At 43.2% G+C, this 19,383-nt stretch overlaps 1 protein-coding gene across 2 annotated transcripts in view; it reads right to left on the bottom strand.

Moving 5' to 3' along the window:
- SEL1L3 (SEL1L family member 3) overlaps positions 1 to 19,383 on the bottom strand; it is a 68,447-nt gene that overhangs the window by 27,428 nt on the left and 21,636 nt on the right. For both annotated transcript variants that reach the window (XM_043514055.1, XM_038400577.2), the window contains exons 8-14: positions 17,100 to 17,232; positions 16,096 to 16,242; positions 15,277 to 15,488; positions 11,176 to 11,355; positions 8,779 to 8,898; positions 8,000 to 8,140; positions 4,323 to 4,385 (exon numbers count right to left, since the gene is read on the bottom strand). In XM_043514055.1, coding sequence (XP_043369990.1) covers positions 4,323 to 4,385; positions 8,000 to 8,140; positions 8,779 to 8,898; positions 11,176 to 11,355; positions 15,277 to 15,488; positions 16,096 to 16,242; positions 17,100 to 17,232 — 996 coding nt within the window. The remainder of the gene's footprint in view (positions 1 to 4,322; positions 4,386 to 7,999; positions 8,141 to 8,778; positions 8,899 to 11,175; positions 11,356 to 15,276; positions 15,489 to 16,095; positions 16,243 to 17,099; positions 17,233 to 19,383) is intronic.

Raw genomic sequence — 19,383 nt, 5'->3', positions numbered from 1 at the left:
TTAACTCTGTCTACTTGCATAGCTGGTCAATTGCAAGTACCAGCAGTTCAAATTACTATGCTAATAAGCATGCTCTTCACCACTGCCTTTTGACGCATGTTTAATAATGGCTATGCCAAAAACAGTGGACTATATAGGATAAGAGAGCTATCTAAAGGACCCCAGGACAACCCAAGACATTTGTTTATATTTATTTATTTTTATTTATCTGTTCATTTATTCTAAACTTACATCTGAAACAGTTTCTGTGACAATCGGGGTCTAGACACCCCAAAGAATAAACAATTGAATCAACTAGTTATATACTATGTTATTATGTATTGATTGGGGCTGCTGATTAATCGCAGATAACTGACACAATTAACTCAAAAAATTAATCGCAATTAATCCCACTGTTAAACAATAGAATACCAACTGAAATTTATTAAATATTTTTGATGTTTTTCTACATTTTCAAATACATCAATTTCAATTACAACACAGAATACAAAATGTACAGTGCTCACTTTATATTATTTTTGCTTACAAATATTTGCACTTAAAATTGATAAACAAAAGTAGTATTTTTCAATTCACCTCAGACAAGTACTGTAATGCAAGCCCCTTTATCATGAAAGTGCAACTTCAAATGTAGTTTTTTTTGTTACATAACTGCACTCAAAAGAAAACAATGTAAAACTTTAGGGCCTACAAGTCCACTCAGTCCTACTTCTGGTTCAGCCAATTCCAAAGAGAAACAAGTTAGTTTATATGTACAGGAGATAATGCTGAGGTTGCGTCTTTATGGTTATTTTCTGTGTAACTTGTATGCGTTTGCTTTTCCTTAAAACGAAAAGGAGTACTTGTGGCACCTTAGAGACTAACAAATTTATTTGAGCATAAGCTTTCGTGAGCTACAGCTCACTTCATCGGATGCATTTGGTGGAAAATACAGTGGGGAGATTTATATACACACACAGAGAACATGAAACAATGGGTTTTATCATACACACTGTAAGGAGAGTGAGCACTTAAGATGAGCCATCACCAGCAGCGGGGGGGAAAGGAGGAAAACCTTTCATGGTGACAAGCAAGGTAGGCCATTTCCAGCAGTTAACAAGAACATCTGAGGAACGGGGGGGGGTTGGGGTGGAGGGGAGAAATAACATGGGGAAATAGTTTTACTTTGTGTAATGACTCATCCATTCCCAGTCTCTATTCAAGCCTAAGTTAATTGTATCCAGTTTGCAAATTAATTCCAATTCAGCAGTCTCTCGTTACCAGCACTCCCAGCTATCTTTGAGACACCACTGACTTCCTGAGGAAACTACAATCCATTGGTGATCTTCCTAAAAACACCATCCTAGCCACTATGGATGTAGAAGCCCTCTACACCAACATTCCATAAGATGGACTACAAGCCGTCAGGAACAGTATCCCCGATAATGTCACGGCTAACCTGGTGGCTGAACTTTGTGACTTTGTCCTGACCCATAACTATTTCACATTTGGTGACAATGTATACCTTCAAATCAGCGGCACTGCGATGGGTACCCGCATGGCCCCACAGTATGCCAACATTTTTATGGCTGACTTAGAACAACGCTTCCTCAGCTCTCGTCCCCTAATGCCCCTACTCTATTTGCGCTACATTGATGACATCTTCATCATCTGGACCCATGGAAAAGAAGCCCTTGAGGAATTCCACCATGATTTCAACAATTTCCATCCCACCATCAACCTCAGCCTGGACCAGTCCACACAAGAGATCCACTTCCTGGACACTACGGTGCTAATAAGCGATGGTCACAAACACCACCCTATATTGGAAACCTACTGACAGCTATTCCTACCTACATGCCTCCAGCTTTCATCCAGACCACACCACACGATCCATTGTCTACAGCCAAGCTGTATGTATATTCCAGTGCACATTTTCACTAATAATAAATAGTTGCTCTGCTTTTGGATTTTAATGAGTAAGGATTCCAGATCTGACTTGAAATTTGAAAAGAAAAAAAATCCTTCTCCAGAGTCCCTTTGAAAGCTTCAACAATGTAAAACTCTTCTTACAGCTGGAAATTTGACAATGTGATTGTGACATTTTGGGGCTCACCCAGACCAGGAAAGGATTCTGTCACCACCTGCCTTCTGATGGTGGGTGCTGTAATGCTATGCTGCTATGGCTCAGAGCTCTGACACTAGGAGCCAGCCCAAAAGCATAAAGGTCTCACTCTGGCTTCCTAGTTACTCCGTGCAGGGTGACGCCAACAGTCTTTCTGGTCCCACGTCTCTCTAAATCCATCCCCCGAGTTCTTAGCTACCAGATACTTGGATGTTTCCCTTCTGGTTCATCACCCCTGAAAGAATGAAACCTGCCCCCAGTTATCAGTTCACTGTGGGCTGCACAATCCACCCAGACTGCACAACAGAAACCTGCTTAGGGTAAAAATAAACAATAGAAAAATCACAGATTCAAAGATGAAACAGTAAGGAAAAGCAGGTTTCAGAGTAGCAGCCGTGTTAGTCTGTATTCGCAAAAAGAAAAGGAGTACTTGTGGCACCTTAGAGACTAACAAATTTATTAGAGCATAAGCTTTCGTGAGCTACAACTCACTTCATCGGATGCATTTGGTGGAAAATACAGTGGGGAGATTACACACACAGAGAACATGAAACAATGGGTTTTATCATACACACTGTAAGGAGAGGTTTCAGAGTAGCAGCCGTGTTAGTCTGTATTCGCAAAAAGAAAAGGAGTACTTGTGGCACCTTAGAGACTAACAAATTTATTTGAGCATAAGCTTTCATGAGCTAGTGATCACTTAAGATGAGCCATCACCAGCAGCAGGGGAGGAAAGGAGGAAAACCTTTCATGGTGATAAGCAATGTAGGCCATTTCCAGCAGTTAACAAGAACATCTGAGGAACAGTGGGGGGTGGGGTGGGGGGGAGAAATAACATGGGGAAATAGTTTTACTTTGTGTAATGACTCATCCATTCCCAGTCTCTATTCATTTATTTTATTTAAAAAATAAAATCCTTATTGTTGTTGAATTTGGTTATCTGCCATGTGCCAGTTGTCTGAAATTTGCTGCCAGAGCTGGCTTTCCAGAAAACCCAGGTTAGCAGGTATTGCACCATGCTGTGAAAGGCAATCTGTTTAGTCAGGCTTCTCTTAAATAGGCATTTGAACAGTGTTTTATAGGGCTGGTAGAAATGGTGCTTTGAGTTTCTTTTTTATCTGGCAGTGACTGATAATTCATTTGGAGATTGTCCATTTGATACCAATAGTTGGCAGTGGACTATGAGTGGTTTGAATAGTTATGGTTTTCAAGATATAAATTTACCAGAGGCCTGGGCAATATAAATAAGGACATAAATATATATCAGGATGTGGAAATCACTAAGGGCCAGATCATGGCATGATTGTGGCCAGATTGTGGCTGCACAGGGCCATTATGCCTCCATGTGAGTTCCCTGGTCCTGTGACAGAGGAGTATGTAACCTCTGCACACCCACTACTTCCCCCTGAGATGAGATGCAGAAGGGCAGGGAGAGGGTGGAGTCTGGTCTCAGCTGCTTAGCACTCCAGCTAGTGGAGTTGAGCTGGTGCAGGAGGTACTGATCTGCAGATGGCAAGAGATGGTAACAGCTTAGTACCCACCAGGTGTAATGGATGTGAGGGAATGAATCCTGACTTTGAGTTACCATTTAGTCCTGGTGCAGCTACCCACCACCAATTACACAGAGCACATTGCAAAAGCACAGTCTGGCTCTCAACCCTTCTTTATTCTTCTCCTTTATACTGTATTATTATGAAGTTTGTTGGCCTGATTTTTCAAAGGTGATGATCACCTCTATCTCCCATCGCCCTCAGTGAGATTAGTGGGCACACAACATCTCCAAACATCGGACCAGACGGGGATTTCTGTATGACAATTTAACATGAAACTCGGTCAGGAAGAACAAGCACAGGAATTGGATGTAAGAACACCTGAGTTCTAATCCTACAGCTGCCACTAACTCATTGTGTGACCTTATATAAGTCACTCGGAGAAAAAATCAGCTTTTGTGTATGCAGGCACAATTCCATTTACTTCAGTGGAGTTGCACCTGCTTACTCCAGAGCTCAATTAGATTTTGTGGGATTCAGTTTCTCCATTCAGGATAATAATGCTTTCCTAATTTATGATCAGGATGTTGGAAGGACTGATTAATGTTCATACAGCATTGGGGTGATGTAAAGTGCTACATAATAATTATAAATTATAATCATATCCATAATAACACATGTTACTTAGATAGCACAGCTATAAATATTTACTATTATAAATATTTTACCTTGGATGCTGCTTTTTTCATCAGTTCTAAAGCAAGTCTTGTGTTCTTTTTCACACCATGACCCTAAGTAACAAACATAATAAAATAAGTATATATAAGCAACCACTATTTTGAAACACATAATCCATGCTAATGAACATTCACAGCTAATAATTTTAAAAGCAAATTTAAAATTTTTGGATATTATAGTTATTTTTTAATCTTAATATGTTAAAATGGGGGCTGGGTAGGAAAATAGCTTTCATCACAATTTTGCCTGGGTGTCTTAATCTAATAGATCTGAACACATACTGAAATAATCTTAGTAATTGGAAAAATACTGTAAGCGGAACGTCCTTGAAACCTACTTCTTCTAAGGAGGCTCTCCCTGCTAATTCTCTGTTGCTATAAACCACATTCCGTCACAAACTTTCTTAAAATGTAACCAACATGAAATTCAAACTGCAACCAGCTTCTGTCTCGTGCTCACTATGGATATCCACGCACTGAAAGGCTGCTTCTTCCTCTTTTCCTCTGCAGTCTACTGTACCTGAACCCTTTCATACTTGTTGCCCTATTGTTTTGTTTGTTCTGTAATTTTAGGGCTCTGTGATGGGGTACGCAAACATGACACTGGCCAGGAAAGGGTTAACAAGCTGCTTGTAGACTCAGCCAGCTCCCGTGCTACACAGGCAAGCAGGCTGGGAGGAAGGGGCTAAAAGGAGAAAGCCCAGCTCAGCTGGTTGTTGACTGGGAAGGAGAGTAGGGTTCCAGCCCTCAGTCTGGAAACCAGGCCTGGCTGGGACAAGGAAGTTAGGGTTGTCAGGTGTCTGGTTTCCCACTGGAAAGTCCAGTCGAAAAGGGAACCTGGCAGTGTCTGGTTAGCAGGCTCTCCCTTCCCTGCCCCACTCATCCCCCCCCACCCCCGGAGCGCGGCTCTCCCTTCCCTGCCCCACTCATCCCCCCCCACCCCCGGAGTGCGGCTCTCCCTTCCCTGCCCCACTCATCCCCCCCCACTCCCAGAGCTGGGCTCTCCCTTCCCTGCCCCACTCATCCCCCCCCCCCCCGGAGTGCGGCTCTCCCTTCCCTGCCCCACTCATCCTCCCCCCACCCCCAGAGCTGGGATCTCCCTTCCCTGCCCCACTCATCCCCCCCCCCACCCCCGGAGTGCGGCTCTCCCTTCCCTGCCCCACTCATCCCCCCCCACCCCCGGAGCGCGGCTCTCCCTTCCCTGCCCCACTCATCCCCCCCACCCCCGGAGCGCGGCTCTCCCTTCCCTGCCCCACTCATCCCCCCCCCACCCCCGGAGCGCGGCTCTCCCTTCCCTGCCCCACTCATCCCTCCCCCTGGAGCGCGGCTCTCCTTTCCCTGCCCCACTCATCCCCCTCCACCCCCGGAGCGCGGCTCTCCCTTCCCTGCCCCACTCATCCTCCCCCACCCCTGGAGCGCGGCTCTCTCTTCCCTGCCCCACTCATCCCCCCCCCCCGAGCGCGGCTCTCCCTTCCCTGCCCCACTCATCCCCCTCACCCCCACAGTGTGGCTCTCCCTTCTCTCCCTACTCTGCTCCCAGACCCTGGCTCTCCCTTCCCTGCCCCACTCACCCCCACATCCCCAGAACGCCGCTCTCCCTCCCCCATCTTGCCCCACTTACTCACCTCTGGACCCCGGCTCTCTCTCCAATGTCCTGCCCCTGTCGCCCCCCATCCCATGAGCCCTGCTCGGCTGGCAGGGGGAGGGTGGTGGAGAGAGCAGAGGATGTGGGAGGTTTCCGGCACTCAGTGTCCAGTTTTCACAAATTAGAAAGTTGGCCACCCTAAAGGAAGTGCTAGAGAGGCCGCTGGCCATCTTTGAGGGGTGGTAGGCCTGACATGGGATTATTGTTCTTCTGATTTACTACTGGTGACTTGCCTGCAGTTGTGGAGGCAGGTGCCTGGGGCCGGTGTCCTGCCTGAGTGTGGTGAGCACAAATAAATAACCTTTTGTTTCTTTACACCCGACAGAGGACTCAGTAGTGATTTGTCCAGGCCTGGAAGTGACTAGGTCATAGGCCCAATCTTGCTAACGCCAAGGGGTGTGAGTGGTCCCACAAACTCCTTTCAGGAATAATCATCTAAGCACAGTTCATACATCCAAAGCTTAGTACCATCTCTATGCATGTGGAAATCTTCTTGTTTTTCAGCAATGAGATCAAAAAGACCCCATGAAACAATAAGGATGTGGCTATGGACAACGGCTCCCCCCAGCCATACTCTAATAGGTTGTAGAATCGTCTCTCAAGGGAAGATATAGATATTATGGTGATGGAGGGCCATCTAAGTACCAGACATAAATTAGATAGATTAGACAGGTAGCTGCCCCATTCGCTGGGATGCTTAAAACTAAACTGGACAAAACACTAGCAAATGTGCTGTAGTGAACAACCCTGCATGGGCAAAGAGATGTACCAGAGAAGTAATAGGTCCTTTCTAACTTCTGTAATTTAGTGATATGGTGGACTGTCCTTATGAGACACACTGACTATCTAGTGCTCTTGTAATCATATAGGGCCAAATTCTCTGCTGGAGTAGTTTATTTGGTCTCAGTGGAGTTATTCCAGGAGAGAATTTGGTTCCAATTTGGAGAGAATCTATTGGTTCCAAAGCAATGCATATGCAAATGCATCCAATGAAGTGAGCTGTAGCTCACAAAAGCTTATGCTCAGATAAATTTGTTAGTCTCTAAGGTGCCACAAGTACTCCTTTTCTTTTTGCAGACTAACATGGCTGCTACTCTGAAACCTGTTAACTCTTGGTAAGTGTAACTCCCATCCAGATCTTGCTGACACACAAACGGTCATTGGAATAACTAAGATGGTTTTAATTCACCTCTTTTGTTATTTCAGTGCAAGTCTGGGTGTGGGCTTCAGAGTGTCCTTTTTCAATTTAGCTCAAGTTGGTAAAAAGTGGAGTTATTTAAGTGGTGTAAAATGGTGTATCTAAGGCTATGTCTACACAACAGACCTTACACTGGTGCAAGCTGCAGTGGTACAGCTGTGCCACTGTAAGGTCTCCCATGTAGCCACTCTACACCGGCGGGAGAGAGCTCTCCCATTGGCATAATTAAACCACCCCAACAAGCAGTGGTAGCTATGTCAGAGGAGAGCATCTCTTGCCAACATAGCATTGTTCACACCAGTGCTTTTGTTGGTGAAACTTATGTTGGGTAGGGGTATGTGGTTTTTTTCACACCCTGGCAGACAAATGTGATAGGTAGACATAGCCTCACAGTACATCTACACAGCAAATCCGCCCTCCACCAAGGCAGCAAGTCTCAGAGTCCAGGTCAACTGACTTGGGCTCACACTACAGGGCTAAAAATAGCAATGTAGCCATTCAGGCATGGAGTGGAGCCTGGGCTCTGAAACCTGGCAATGGGGGAGTATCTCGGTCCCCAGGTTCCAGCACCTGCCTGAACTTGTACATTGCTATTTTTAGCCCTGAAGCATGAGCCTGAGTCAGTTGACCTGGACTCTGAGATTCGCTGTCATGGGTATTTTTAGCTGTGTAGACATACCCTAAGAGTATTACGATGATCACATAATATGTCACTGCAGAAAATGCACAAAGTTCTCTCCATTATCTAAATTCTGAAGCATCTACACCCAGAAGGAAACTACTCTACAAGTCTGAAATGAACTGAGAATTGAAAGCATGTCTTACCTTGAATAAAACAATGGCATAATCATATATTAATATTGGATCTTCAGTTTCCAGTGCACCCTTTGAGTACCACTCTATTGCTGCTTCCGGATTTTTTGCCACCCCTTGCTGGCCCCAGAAGAGCATCTGTGCCAATCGTTGCTAAAAACAAAACGCAACTATCACAATAATAAATCTTAAATTTAAACTGTAACTGGAGTTACAGGGATGGATTATTTTCACAGATTTACAATGGTGATAAATGTGTCAAGAAGGCAGTTAAGTGTGCTAAGCATTCTGAAAACAGGTTGCCTTATGTAATTTTCAGAGAGGGCTTCCTATCAGTAATGTTTACAGATAATGGACCGAGTTCAGATCTGGCATATGTAGATGCAACTACAATGAGAGTCTCTGGATTGAATTCAGCAGTGAATAAATAGTGATATAAGTGCACTGGAAAATGTGTGCAGATGGCACAGTAGAGCAACTTGCATGGAGCTGGCTTTCTGTAGTTGTACAAAACAAGTGTCAAATACACACCAAGGGAATTGAAAGGACAGTTATAGCAAGTAAAGCAATGAGCATGTAAGATGAAGTCTCCTTATGTGTCCTTCTCTTTGGCTTATGTCAACTTTTTAGTGGTTTTCACACTCAGGTTGAAGCACTAGAAAAGTTTAAAGATCAGACAAGAAATAAGTTTGAGATAACAACATGACAGCACTACCAGCAATTTTATGGTTTAGTACAAACTGTATGTACAAGCAAAATGATGAAACGATATGCTATGATATAGACTATACCTGTGCAGCTGCATTTCCTCTTGTTGCTTCATATTTTAACCACATAAAGACATCACCATTTTCTTTAGTTTGGGCTTTTAATAGTTCATCATCCCTCAGCCTTATAGTTTCTACAAATGCCTGAAAAGAGGGTGAACAGAGAAAACATTAAACAGCACATTAATAAACCTGCCCACCTAAATGAAAACGTTAGATATTTCCTGATATCTTGAACAATTCCTTCTCTATTCTGGGCTTTCAAAGTTCTGTTATTTTCTTCACTGGTCAATTTATTAATCCTGAAATCATTAGCTCATTGTCATTTCCTTTCATTCACTCAGGCCCTCCTATTCTCTGACAGGCCTGTCTGACAGAATGGAACAAACAGAGACCCTGTCTACCCTAGATTTATTTTTCTAAAGCTCCCCACCATTTGGTACTATTCAGTGCAGCTCCATTAGTGGTAACAACAGTAGCACTAGTATGGATAAACTGCCAGCGGCAGCTGGCACCTTAACCACCATGCTGTCTACACCAGCGGTTCTCATCCAGGGTGGGACCCCCTGGGGGGGCCGCAAGCAGGTTTCAGGAGGTCCTCCAAAATAAACCAGAGAGCAGGGCCAGTGTTAGACTCACTGGGGCACAGGGCAGAAAGTTGAAGCCTGAGCTACGCTTCCTGGGACTTAAGCCGAAGCCTGAGCAACTTAACTTCGCAGGGCCCCTGGTGGTGTGGGGCCTGGAGCAATTGCCCTGTTTGCTATGCCCTAATGCTGGCCCTGCTTTTAATCTACTGCGTATGCAGAAGTACAGTTGTTATGGCACAGGTGGGCCATGGAATTTTTATAGTATGTTGGGGGGTGGGGCTCAGAAAGAAAAAGGTTGAGAACCCCTGGTTTAGATCTGCAGTGAGCAGACTGAGATGACATGGTGGTAAAAGCACTGGCAGCTACTCTCCGTTAAAGCTCCCACCTTTGGTAGTACTGAGGATGGTAAAGATGGGATAGTTTAGAAGTAAAAGATAGTTTAGACAGCCGCAGACTCACCAGGCATCAACTATTATTCACTGCCACACCAATATGGGACCATGGGGTGGGGAAGAGTGTAGATAAGAGGAGGAGAATGATCAAAGCAGAAGAGAAAGGAAAAGGAATGTTTGAGGGAGAAAACAAGAACATGACTGGAGAAATTGCTTGGCACGTTTTTTAAGAGAAAGTGGATCTATAAAAACGGGTCTTATTTAAGATCTGGAACTTGCAACTTCCACACTCCATCACGTAATGGAACAGCTGGGAGAAACCTACGCCAAGCAGAGATTTCTTATAGCCTGGAAATGGTGAAAATCCAGAGACTCTGTGAAGTCCAACAAAGTGAGAGATTGCTATTGCCAATATAATTAATGTAGGAGGCGCTCAGCAATAGGTGACAGCACAAAACCATAAAGCCTAGTCTACACTACAAGGTTTACTGGTGTAGCTATATGGATAAAACTCTCCTAATATAGACCCAGTTTATACTGGCAAGTAAGTGCTTTTACTGATATAGCTTATACAAGTTCTCTGAACAAAATAAGCTATACCGCCAAAAGCATTCCTTTGCCAATATAACTGCACTTACCCTATAGTTTTGCTAGTATAGTTATGTTGCCAAATAAATAAATAAATAAAATAAATCACACCTTAACTGACATTGGTATGCTTGCATAAGTTTCTAATGTGGACTTGGTCTATGATAAGTAATTACAAATCAATTTGCAGTCTGTATGTTTTGATTTTGCAATGTTCAAAATCCCTCAGTTATCCTTCCTTTTGTGATAAATCTCAGTCCTAAGCAGACAGTGTTGTCCAAGTGTTTTTTCAGGCCAAGATCCTAGCACTCATTTAGGGTTGTTAAATATTTTTTTCATCTAAAACTACATTGTTTCCTATTCACAAGCCATTTCTGAAACAAGTTTACTTGGATTTTCATACAGATATTAAACACAACTAAACATTTTACATTTGATTATGGAAAAGACATAGATATGGAGAGTACAGGTGGCCTTTTTCCTGAATTTAATAAAGTCTGGGTATTAAAGAACAAAAAGAAAAACAGATACTTAACAGTCCTTAATATAGATTGATATGATCTCATGAACTAAGCATGAACAAGGCTACGAACGAGGTACACCAGACTTCTTTCTCAGCTCTGACACTGACTTCATCTGGTCACGGTCAAAACAGTTAAACTCTCTGTGACTTAGTTTTCCCAATCTGTGAAATGGGGTAATAATACCTACTGTTTCATGAGATGTTGTGATTATTAGGTAAGGTAATGTTTGTAAAGTACTTTGAAGGTACAAAGCTCTGTATATGTAAGTATTAATGTATTATAAACTGCTATCATGGCAAATAAATTCAAATACACCTATAGCTCTTTTACCTGATCTCCTTTAGTAGCATGTTGATCAAGAGATGTCTTTAGTGCAATATTGTTGTAATAAGCATATGATAACTCCAAGTCTAGTGGATAATTGTTAATGCCTTGGTAATGTTTATAACCAAGATTCATCACAGCAAGTCTCTCATTCCTCTGAGCACCAACCAAACTGTATAACAGCCCCTGGGAAAAATCAACAAACATAAACAATTTATTGGATAGCTAACAAGTTTGCCTACTATTAACCATTTTGGTGCTGTCTCACAGACTTTACAGAATGAGCAACGTGCATCTGCAGTATTGGCTGATACACCAACTATATCAGGTGAAACTCCCTCAGGGAACAGATGGCCAGGATCCCCTGGGGGACTAACATGAAAGGGAAGGGAGTCCAGGAGAGCTGGCTGTATTTCAAGGAATCCCTGTTGAGGTTACAGGGACAAACCATCCCGATGAGTCGAAAGAATAGTAAATATGGCAGGCGACCAGCTTGGCTTAATGGTGAATCCTAGCGGATCTTAAACATAAAAAAGAAGCTTACAAGAAGTGGAAGGTTGGACATATGACCAGGGAAGAGTATAAAAATATTGCTCGGGCATGTAGGAAAGATATCAGGAGGGCCAAATCGCACCTGGAGCTGCAGCTAGCAAGAGATGTCAAGAGTAACAAGAAGGGTTTCTTCAGGTATGTTGGCAACAAGAAGAAAGCCAAGGAAAGTGTGGGCCCCTTACTGAATGAGGGAGGCAAGCTAGTGACAGAGGATGTGGAAAAAGCTAATGTACTCAATGCTTTTTTTGCCTCTGTTTTCACTAACAAGGTCAGCTCCCAGACTGCTGTGCTGGGCATCACAAAATGGGGAAGAGATGGCCAGCCCTCTGTAGAGATAGAGGTGGTTAGGGACTATTTAGAAAAGCTGGACGTGCACAAGTCCATGGGGCCGGACGAATTGCATCCGAGAGTGCTGAGGGAATTGGCGGCTGTGATTGCAGAGCCCTTGGCCATTATCTTTGAAAACTCGTGGCGAACGGGGGAAGTCCCGGATGACTGGAAAAAGGCTAATGTAGTGCCCATCTTTAAAAAAGGGAAGAAGGAGGATCCTGGGAACTACAGGCCGGTCAGCCTCACCTCAGTCCCTGGAAAAATCATGGAGCAGGTCCTCAAAGAATCAATCCTGAAGCACTTAGAGGAGAGGAAAGTGATCAGGAACAGTCAGCATGGATTCACCAAGGGAAGGTCATGCCTGACTAATCTAATCGCCTTTTATGATGAGATTACTGGTTCTGTGGATGAAGGGAAAGCAGTGGATGTATTGTTTCTTGACTTTAGCAAAGCTTTTGACACGGTCTCCCACAGCATTCTTGTCAGCAAGTTAAGGAAGTATGGGCTGGATGAATGCACTATAAGGTGGGTAGAAAGCTGGCTAGATTGTCGGGCTCAACGGGTAGTGATCAATGGCTCCATGTCTAGTTGGCAGCCGGTGTCAAGTGGAGTGCCCCAGGGGTCGGTCCTGGGGCCCGTTTTGTTCAATATCTTCATAAATGATCTGGAGGATGGTGTGGATTGCACTCTCAGCAAATTTGCGGATGATACTAAACTGGGAGGAGTGGTAGATACGCTGGAGGGGAGGGATAGGATACAGAAGGACCTAGACAAATTGGAAGATTGGGCCAAAAGAAATCTAATGAGGTTCAATAAGGATAAGTGCAGGGTCCTGCACTTAGGATGGAAGAATCCAATGCACCGCTACAGACTAGGGACCGAATGGCTCGGCAGCAGTTCTGCGGAAAAGGACCTAGGGGTGACAGTGGACGAGAAGCTGGATATGAGTCAGCAGTGTGCCCTTGTTGCCAAGAAGGCCAATGGCATTTTGGGATGTATAAGTAGGGGCATAGCGAGCAGATCGAGGGACGTGATCGTTCCCCTCTATTCGACACTGGTGAGGCCTCATCTGGAGTACTGTGTCCAGTTTTGGGCCCCACACTACAAGAAGGATGTGGATAAATTGGAAAGAGTACAGCGAAGGGCAACAAAAATGATTAGGGGTCTAGAGCACATGACTTATGAGGAGAGGCTGAGGGAGCTGGGATTGTTTAGTCTGCAGAAGAGAAGAATGAGGGGGGATTTGATAGCTGCTTTCAACTACCTGAAAGGGGGTTTCAAAGAGGATGGCTCTAGACTGTTCTCAATGGTAGCAGATGACAGAACGAGGAGTAATGGTCTCAAGTTGCAATGGGGGAGGTTTAGATTGGATATTAGGAAAAACTTTTCACTAAGAGGGTGGTGAAACACTGGAATGCGTTACCTAGGGAGGTGGTAGAATCTCCTTCCTTAGAGGTTTTTAAGGTCAGGCTTGACAAAGCCCTGGCTAGGATGATTTAACTGGGACTTGGTCCTGCTTTGAGCAGGGGGTTGGACTAGATGACCTTCTGGGGTCCCTTCCAACCCTGATATTCTATGATTCTATGATTCTATGAAACACCTGAACAACAAAGTGGTTAGGATTTCTTTTATAAAGAAAGGTATAAAAGAAACCCTATGACACTTCTACTGAACACACATGATGAGCATTACTGCCTATCATCTTGCTACCACTAAATAACCTTGCTGTTTAGTGCAATGCTACTCCTGGGACAACCAAAAGGCATCAGCTCATAATTGGGGTGCTAAGGGTGGGATTTTTGCAGGCTCTCAAAACTCTGCTCTCATTGAAGTCAATCGGAGTTTTACCACGGACTTCAGTAGAAGGAGATTTAGGCCATAATGGGGCACTTTTGAAAAATCTGACCGTAAGGGTCTGCCTGCACAAATGACTTATGGCTGACAAAGGTTATCAGCAATCGATTCCCCAGGCTGCACTTCAGCTGGTACTGAAAATAGCACTGCTAGTGCAGATCGGACACAACCATTCTTAATACTCCACCAGTCTCAAGGGTGCCTCTGTAATGGTTCTGAAATCAGTTTTGTCCCACCTGCACTAGCTATTTAAATTAGTTTCAACAATATTTGAAGGGGACCCAGGAACTTATGGTTAGCACTGGGCATATCTGTAGTTTAGACAAGACCTAAGTCTCAGTTTCTCTTCCTTGAACAGGATGTAGTAAACTTTGCCTCAGATTAATGTCTTGGGAGCACCATTTAACTCCACCTCCTAATATACTGACACGTTCTATAGTGACATTAGGCAGCCCCACCATTCTTGAGTATTTTATATTATTGTACCATTTCATAATTAAACGGCTGTCAGCAAGTTCATTATAAAATAGCCTCCAGTTTCACACATATATCTTTCTCCTTCTCAGATCCTCCTCCTCTTTTATTTGACACTGTGAAATTACAAGGATATTTCTGACCTTATGATTAATTTGAAAAATTTTGGAGTTCAGATGCTTTTCTAAAACTTTTGTGGCGTTTTCCCTCTCAGCCCAGTCTCAGTAGCATGTCTTGTGCACAATAGACCACAGGATTTCTTTCCCTTCTAGTCCTATACAACCTTGTTCCTCCAAGAGACCCCACCACTATGCCCTACCTAGTGCCAAGATTTCTTGAATGGGGAATCCTTGTGACTTGCTGTCCCCATCAGCTCAAGGATATTTTCTTCATCACAGGTTTCGGGGGCTGGCTAACAGATCCACTTCCTCCAGTCTACATTTCTGGAGGCAGCAAGCTGGCCCGCACTCCCATCTGGAGTTAAATGTGGATGACAAGTAGGCCCCCATCCTATCTCTTTAGTGGTCTGCAGGACTGTCCCTCTATCCAAGCTCACTTTGCCACCCTCTTTTAGGAGTGACCAATCAATGCATTTCCCCATTGTGTAGCAGTGGGACAGAGAAGTTCCTCCATTAGGCTCCACTGCTTTTAGCCCTATGGTGTATCAGGGAATTCAGAAATATCTGTGGCCAGCTGCCCAGTAAAGGGGTAAGGTAGAGGGAACTTATTGGCATACCATGAAAAGGAGACCAGATTTGAGATGCGGAAAGCTACCAAAATTTCTTTCCTGTATTTTTTCTTCAAATGGCCAAGTTTCACTCTAGCAACCTTCTGTGTAAATTGCTTTTGAAGGTAACTAATTTCATCTGAGATGATCAGACACATTGAGTACATTACCTGCACAGGGTCTACGGGCACAGTTAGTCCCGTTTCAAAAATAACTGCAAGGAAAAAGGAAGCTTTGTGGTATCCACAGCAGCTGGAATCCATCAGAAAAGAGATGGAGGAGTTCATGTAGTGTAGACCATCAGCCCTGGAAAGATTTTTTGCAACCTTCTCAAATATCCTCCGGCCAACTTCTAAAACTGTATTGTTTTGGTCTTCTGACACTAAAAATACATCACAAAGTAGATGCACAATTGTTATATGTGAAAACAGTTTAAATCAAAATGTTGATGGTGCAACTGTGTGATTTATTCTTATTGGGACAAATTCTGCTATCCTTACTCATGCTCAAAAATACTTTACTTCTCAGGAGTACCACTGAAATCAAAGAAATTCCTAGAAGAGTAAGGTACTACCCAACATGAATAAGGTTAAAAAGAAGAAGATTTGGCCCAGTAGAAATAAGTCAGACAATTTCACAATGTAAATCAATAGGACTTGTTGAAGAGTAAGGTAATAGTCAACATTAATAATGGTGGCTGAAGCTGGCCCATAGTCATTACCACTCCATAACTGAGCATTTAAACAAATTGCCCACATTTTGGCCAAGGACACTAAAAACCCTGTGTGTTTCTGTATTTCCATCTTTTACATTGTGTCCATTCCTCATTTGCAATGTGATATAGACAAATTACAGGTTACCTTGACACTCCATCCTTAAGTTAAGTGATGTGAAAAAAACTTCTACAACATAAGATAAGGTCAAAGTGTGCCATCTTCTAAGGGACATTGTATAGTAATTTCAGAAAGACAAGATAAAGGCATGATTACCATCAGATGGACTGAAGTCCATCTCTCGCAGCAGGTTGAACAAGCTGTGGTATTTCTCCCTTAGCTCTTTGCCCCAGATGAAGGCATCACACTTGATCTTGGCCCCATACTTGTAATTCAGCTCTGAATAATAGTTTTCACGGATACCTGAACAAAGTGAGAAATCAAGGAAATGATCTGACCTGGGAAATGAGCTGGTCTTTGGAGGAAGCTTATATTTAAAAGATGTCCTTACGGTGGATCAGAATGTGGTATATAGGATGGGAAGAGGAAAGAGACAGGAAACAGAGTGAAAAACTGATAATGTCAGTATAGCTCATTTTAAAAAAATATAAATGATTTATTATAACCTCTTCCATATCTTGCAGGACATATAATAATGTTGTTCATACTTGATATCCAAAATGTGTTCTTGAGTGCTATAATAATTAATGTTGTGTTACTCCACCAGTATGGAACAGAACAGATGCTTTGATATGAATTTTGTCTCTCAGCTGCTTCATATTGAGTAACTATGGAACAGATCTTCCAGCATAACTCAAAAGTTGTTGGGAATTTTAAAAATATGTATGCAGTTGCAGCTATTTGCTTTCTTGTACTGTAAAACATTGTGAATTTGATGTAATACTGAGGACAAATTTGTATAACCAGCCAAAAGAAACTTACATAGACATAGAACAGAAGAGGGGGATTTGAGTGGCATATCATATTAGCCTAGAATCATTTTATTGTTCTTTTTATTTGTCTTTCTTCTTAAGGGAAAAAAAATCAATAACTATATTGGAAGGAAGCCTTTCCAGCACTGAGCAATAAAGTTTTACCTTCCAGCAAGCATGCTGCAGAAGACAAATTAATTTTCTTCTTATTAAGCACATGGTGGAATTTATATTTCTTTTTTTTTATTAAAATCATCATCTAGTCACACTCTGTCTGTGATAAAGGCAAAGCAGGAGACCTCAAGAACAAGGTACACTAATAATCAGATCCTGAAGTTCAGTACTTACAATCTTTTTGCACTGCTTGGCTTTGCTTTACAAGGTGTCCATACCCAGATACTATTTCATGGATGTCTGCACATCTCTCATAGTAGTGTTCAATCTGTTCCATAATTTCTTTGTCATAAAGAGGATTAGAAATCTAGACAAAGGCAAATGACATGCTGGTAACTACAATAGTTATGATTATCTGCATTCTTCTAAAAAGAAAAGGAATACTTGTGGCACCTTAGAGACTAACAAATTTATTAGAGCATAAGCTTTCGTGAGCTACAGCTCACTTCATCGGATGCATACAGTGGAAAATATAGTGGGGATATTTTATATACACAGAGAACATGAAACAATGGGTGTTACCATACACACTGTAACAAGAGTGATCAGGAAAGGTGAGCTATTACCAGCAGGAGAGCGGGGTGGGGGGGAGGGGGGAGAACCTTTTGTAGTGATAATCAAGGTGGGCCATTTCCAGCAGTTGACAAGAACAGTGGAGAGGAAATAAACAAGGGGAAATAGTTTTACTTTGTATAATGACACATCCACTCCCAGTCTTTATTCAAGCCTAAATTAATAGTATCCAGTTTGCAAATTAATTCCAATTCAGCAGTCTCTCATTGGAGTCTGTTTTTAAAGTTTTTTTGTTGAAGAATTGCCACTTTTAGGTCTGTAATCGAGTGTCCAGAAAGGTTGAAGTATTCTCCGACTGGTTTTTGAATGTTATAATTCTTGACGTCTGATTTGTGTTCATTTATTCTTTTACGTAGAGACTGTCCAGTTTGGCCAATGTACATGGCAGAGGGGCATTGCTGGCACATGATGGCATATATCACATTGGTAGATGCGCAGGTGAACGAGCCTCTGATAGTGTGGCTGATGTGATTAGGCCCTATAATGGTGTCCCCTGAATAGATATGTGGACACAGTTGGCAACCGGCTTTGTTGCAAGGATAGGTTCCTGGGTTAGTGTTTTTATTGTGTGGTGTGTGAGTATTTGCTTCAGGTTGGGGGGCTGTCTGTAAGCAAGGACTGGCCTGTCTCCCAAGATCTGTGAGAGTGATGGGTCATCCTTCAGGATAGATTGTAGATCCTTGATGATGTGTTGGAGGGGTTTTAGTTGGGGGCTGAAGGTGATGATTAATGGTGTTCTGTTATTTTCTTTGTTGGGCCTGTCCTGTAGTAGGTAACTTCTGGGTACTCTTCTGGCTCTGTCAATCTGTTTCTTCACTTCAGCAGGTGGGTATTGTAGTTGTAAGAACGCTTGTGAAGATCTTGTAGGTCTGTCTGAGGGGTTGGAGCAAATGTGTTGTATCGTAGAGCTTGGCTGTAGACAATGGATCGTGTGGTGTGGTCTGGATGAAAGCTGGAGGCAGGTAGGTAGGAATAGCTGTCAGTAGGTTTCTGATATAGGGTGGTGTTTGTGACCATCGCTTATTAGCACCATTATGTCCAGGAAGTGGATCTCTTGTGTGGACTGGTGCAGGCTGAGGTTGATGGTGGGATGGAAATTGTTGAAATCATGATGGAATTCCGCAAGGGCTTCTTTTCCATGGGTCCAGATGATGAAGATGTCATCAGTATAGCACATGTAGAGTAGGGGCATTAGGGGACAAGAGCTGAGGAAGCGTTGTTCTAAGTCAGCCATAAAAATGTTGGCATACTGTGGGGCCATGTGGGTACCCATCGCAGTGCTGCTGATTTGAAGGTATACATTGTCCCCAAATGTGAAATAATTATGGGTGAGGACAAAGTCACAAAGTTCAGCTACCAGGTTTACCATGACATTATCGGGGATACTGTTCCTGACAGCTTGTAGTCCATCTTTGTGTGGAATGTTGCTGTAGAGGGCTTCTACATCCATAGTGGCTAGGATGGTGTTTTCAGGAAGATCACCAATGGATTGTAGTTTCCTCAGGAAGTCAGTGGTATCTCTAAGATAGCTGGGAGTGCTGGTAACGAAGGGCCTGAGGAGGGAGTCTACATAGCCAGACAATCCTGCTGTCAGGGTGCCAATGCCTGAGATGATGGGGCATCCAGGATTTCCAGGTATATGGATCTTGGGTAGCAGACAGAATACCCCTGGTCAGGGTTCTAGGGGTGTGTCTGTGCTGATTTGTTCTTGTGCTTTTTCAGGGAGTTTCTTGAGCAGATGGTGTAGTTTCTTTTGGTAACCCTCAATGGGATCAGAGGGTAATGGCTTGTAAAAAGTGGTGTTGGAGAGCTGCCTGGCAGCCTCTGGTTCATATTCCAACCTATTCATGATGACGACAGACAAACTTATTAGAGCATAAGCTTT

This window comes from Dermochelys coriacea, chromosome 4 (genome assembly GCF_009764565.3).
Source record: "Dermochelys coriacea isolate rDerCor1 chromosome 4, rDerCor1.pri.v4, whole genome shotgun sequence".
Taxonomy (NCBI): Eukaryota; Metazoa; Chordata; order Testudines; family Dermochelyidae; genus Dermochelys; species Dermochelys coriacea.
The sequence above is the reverse complement of the archived record's forward strand: the minus strand, read 5'-3'. Positions and strand labels throughout refer to the sequence as shown.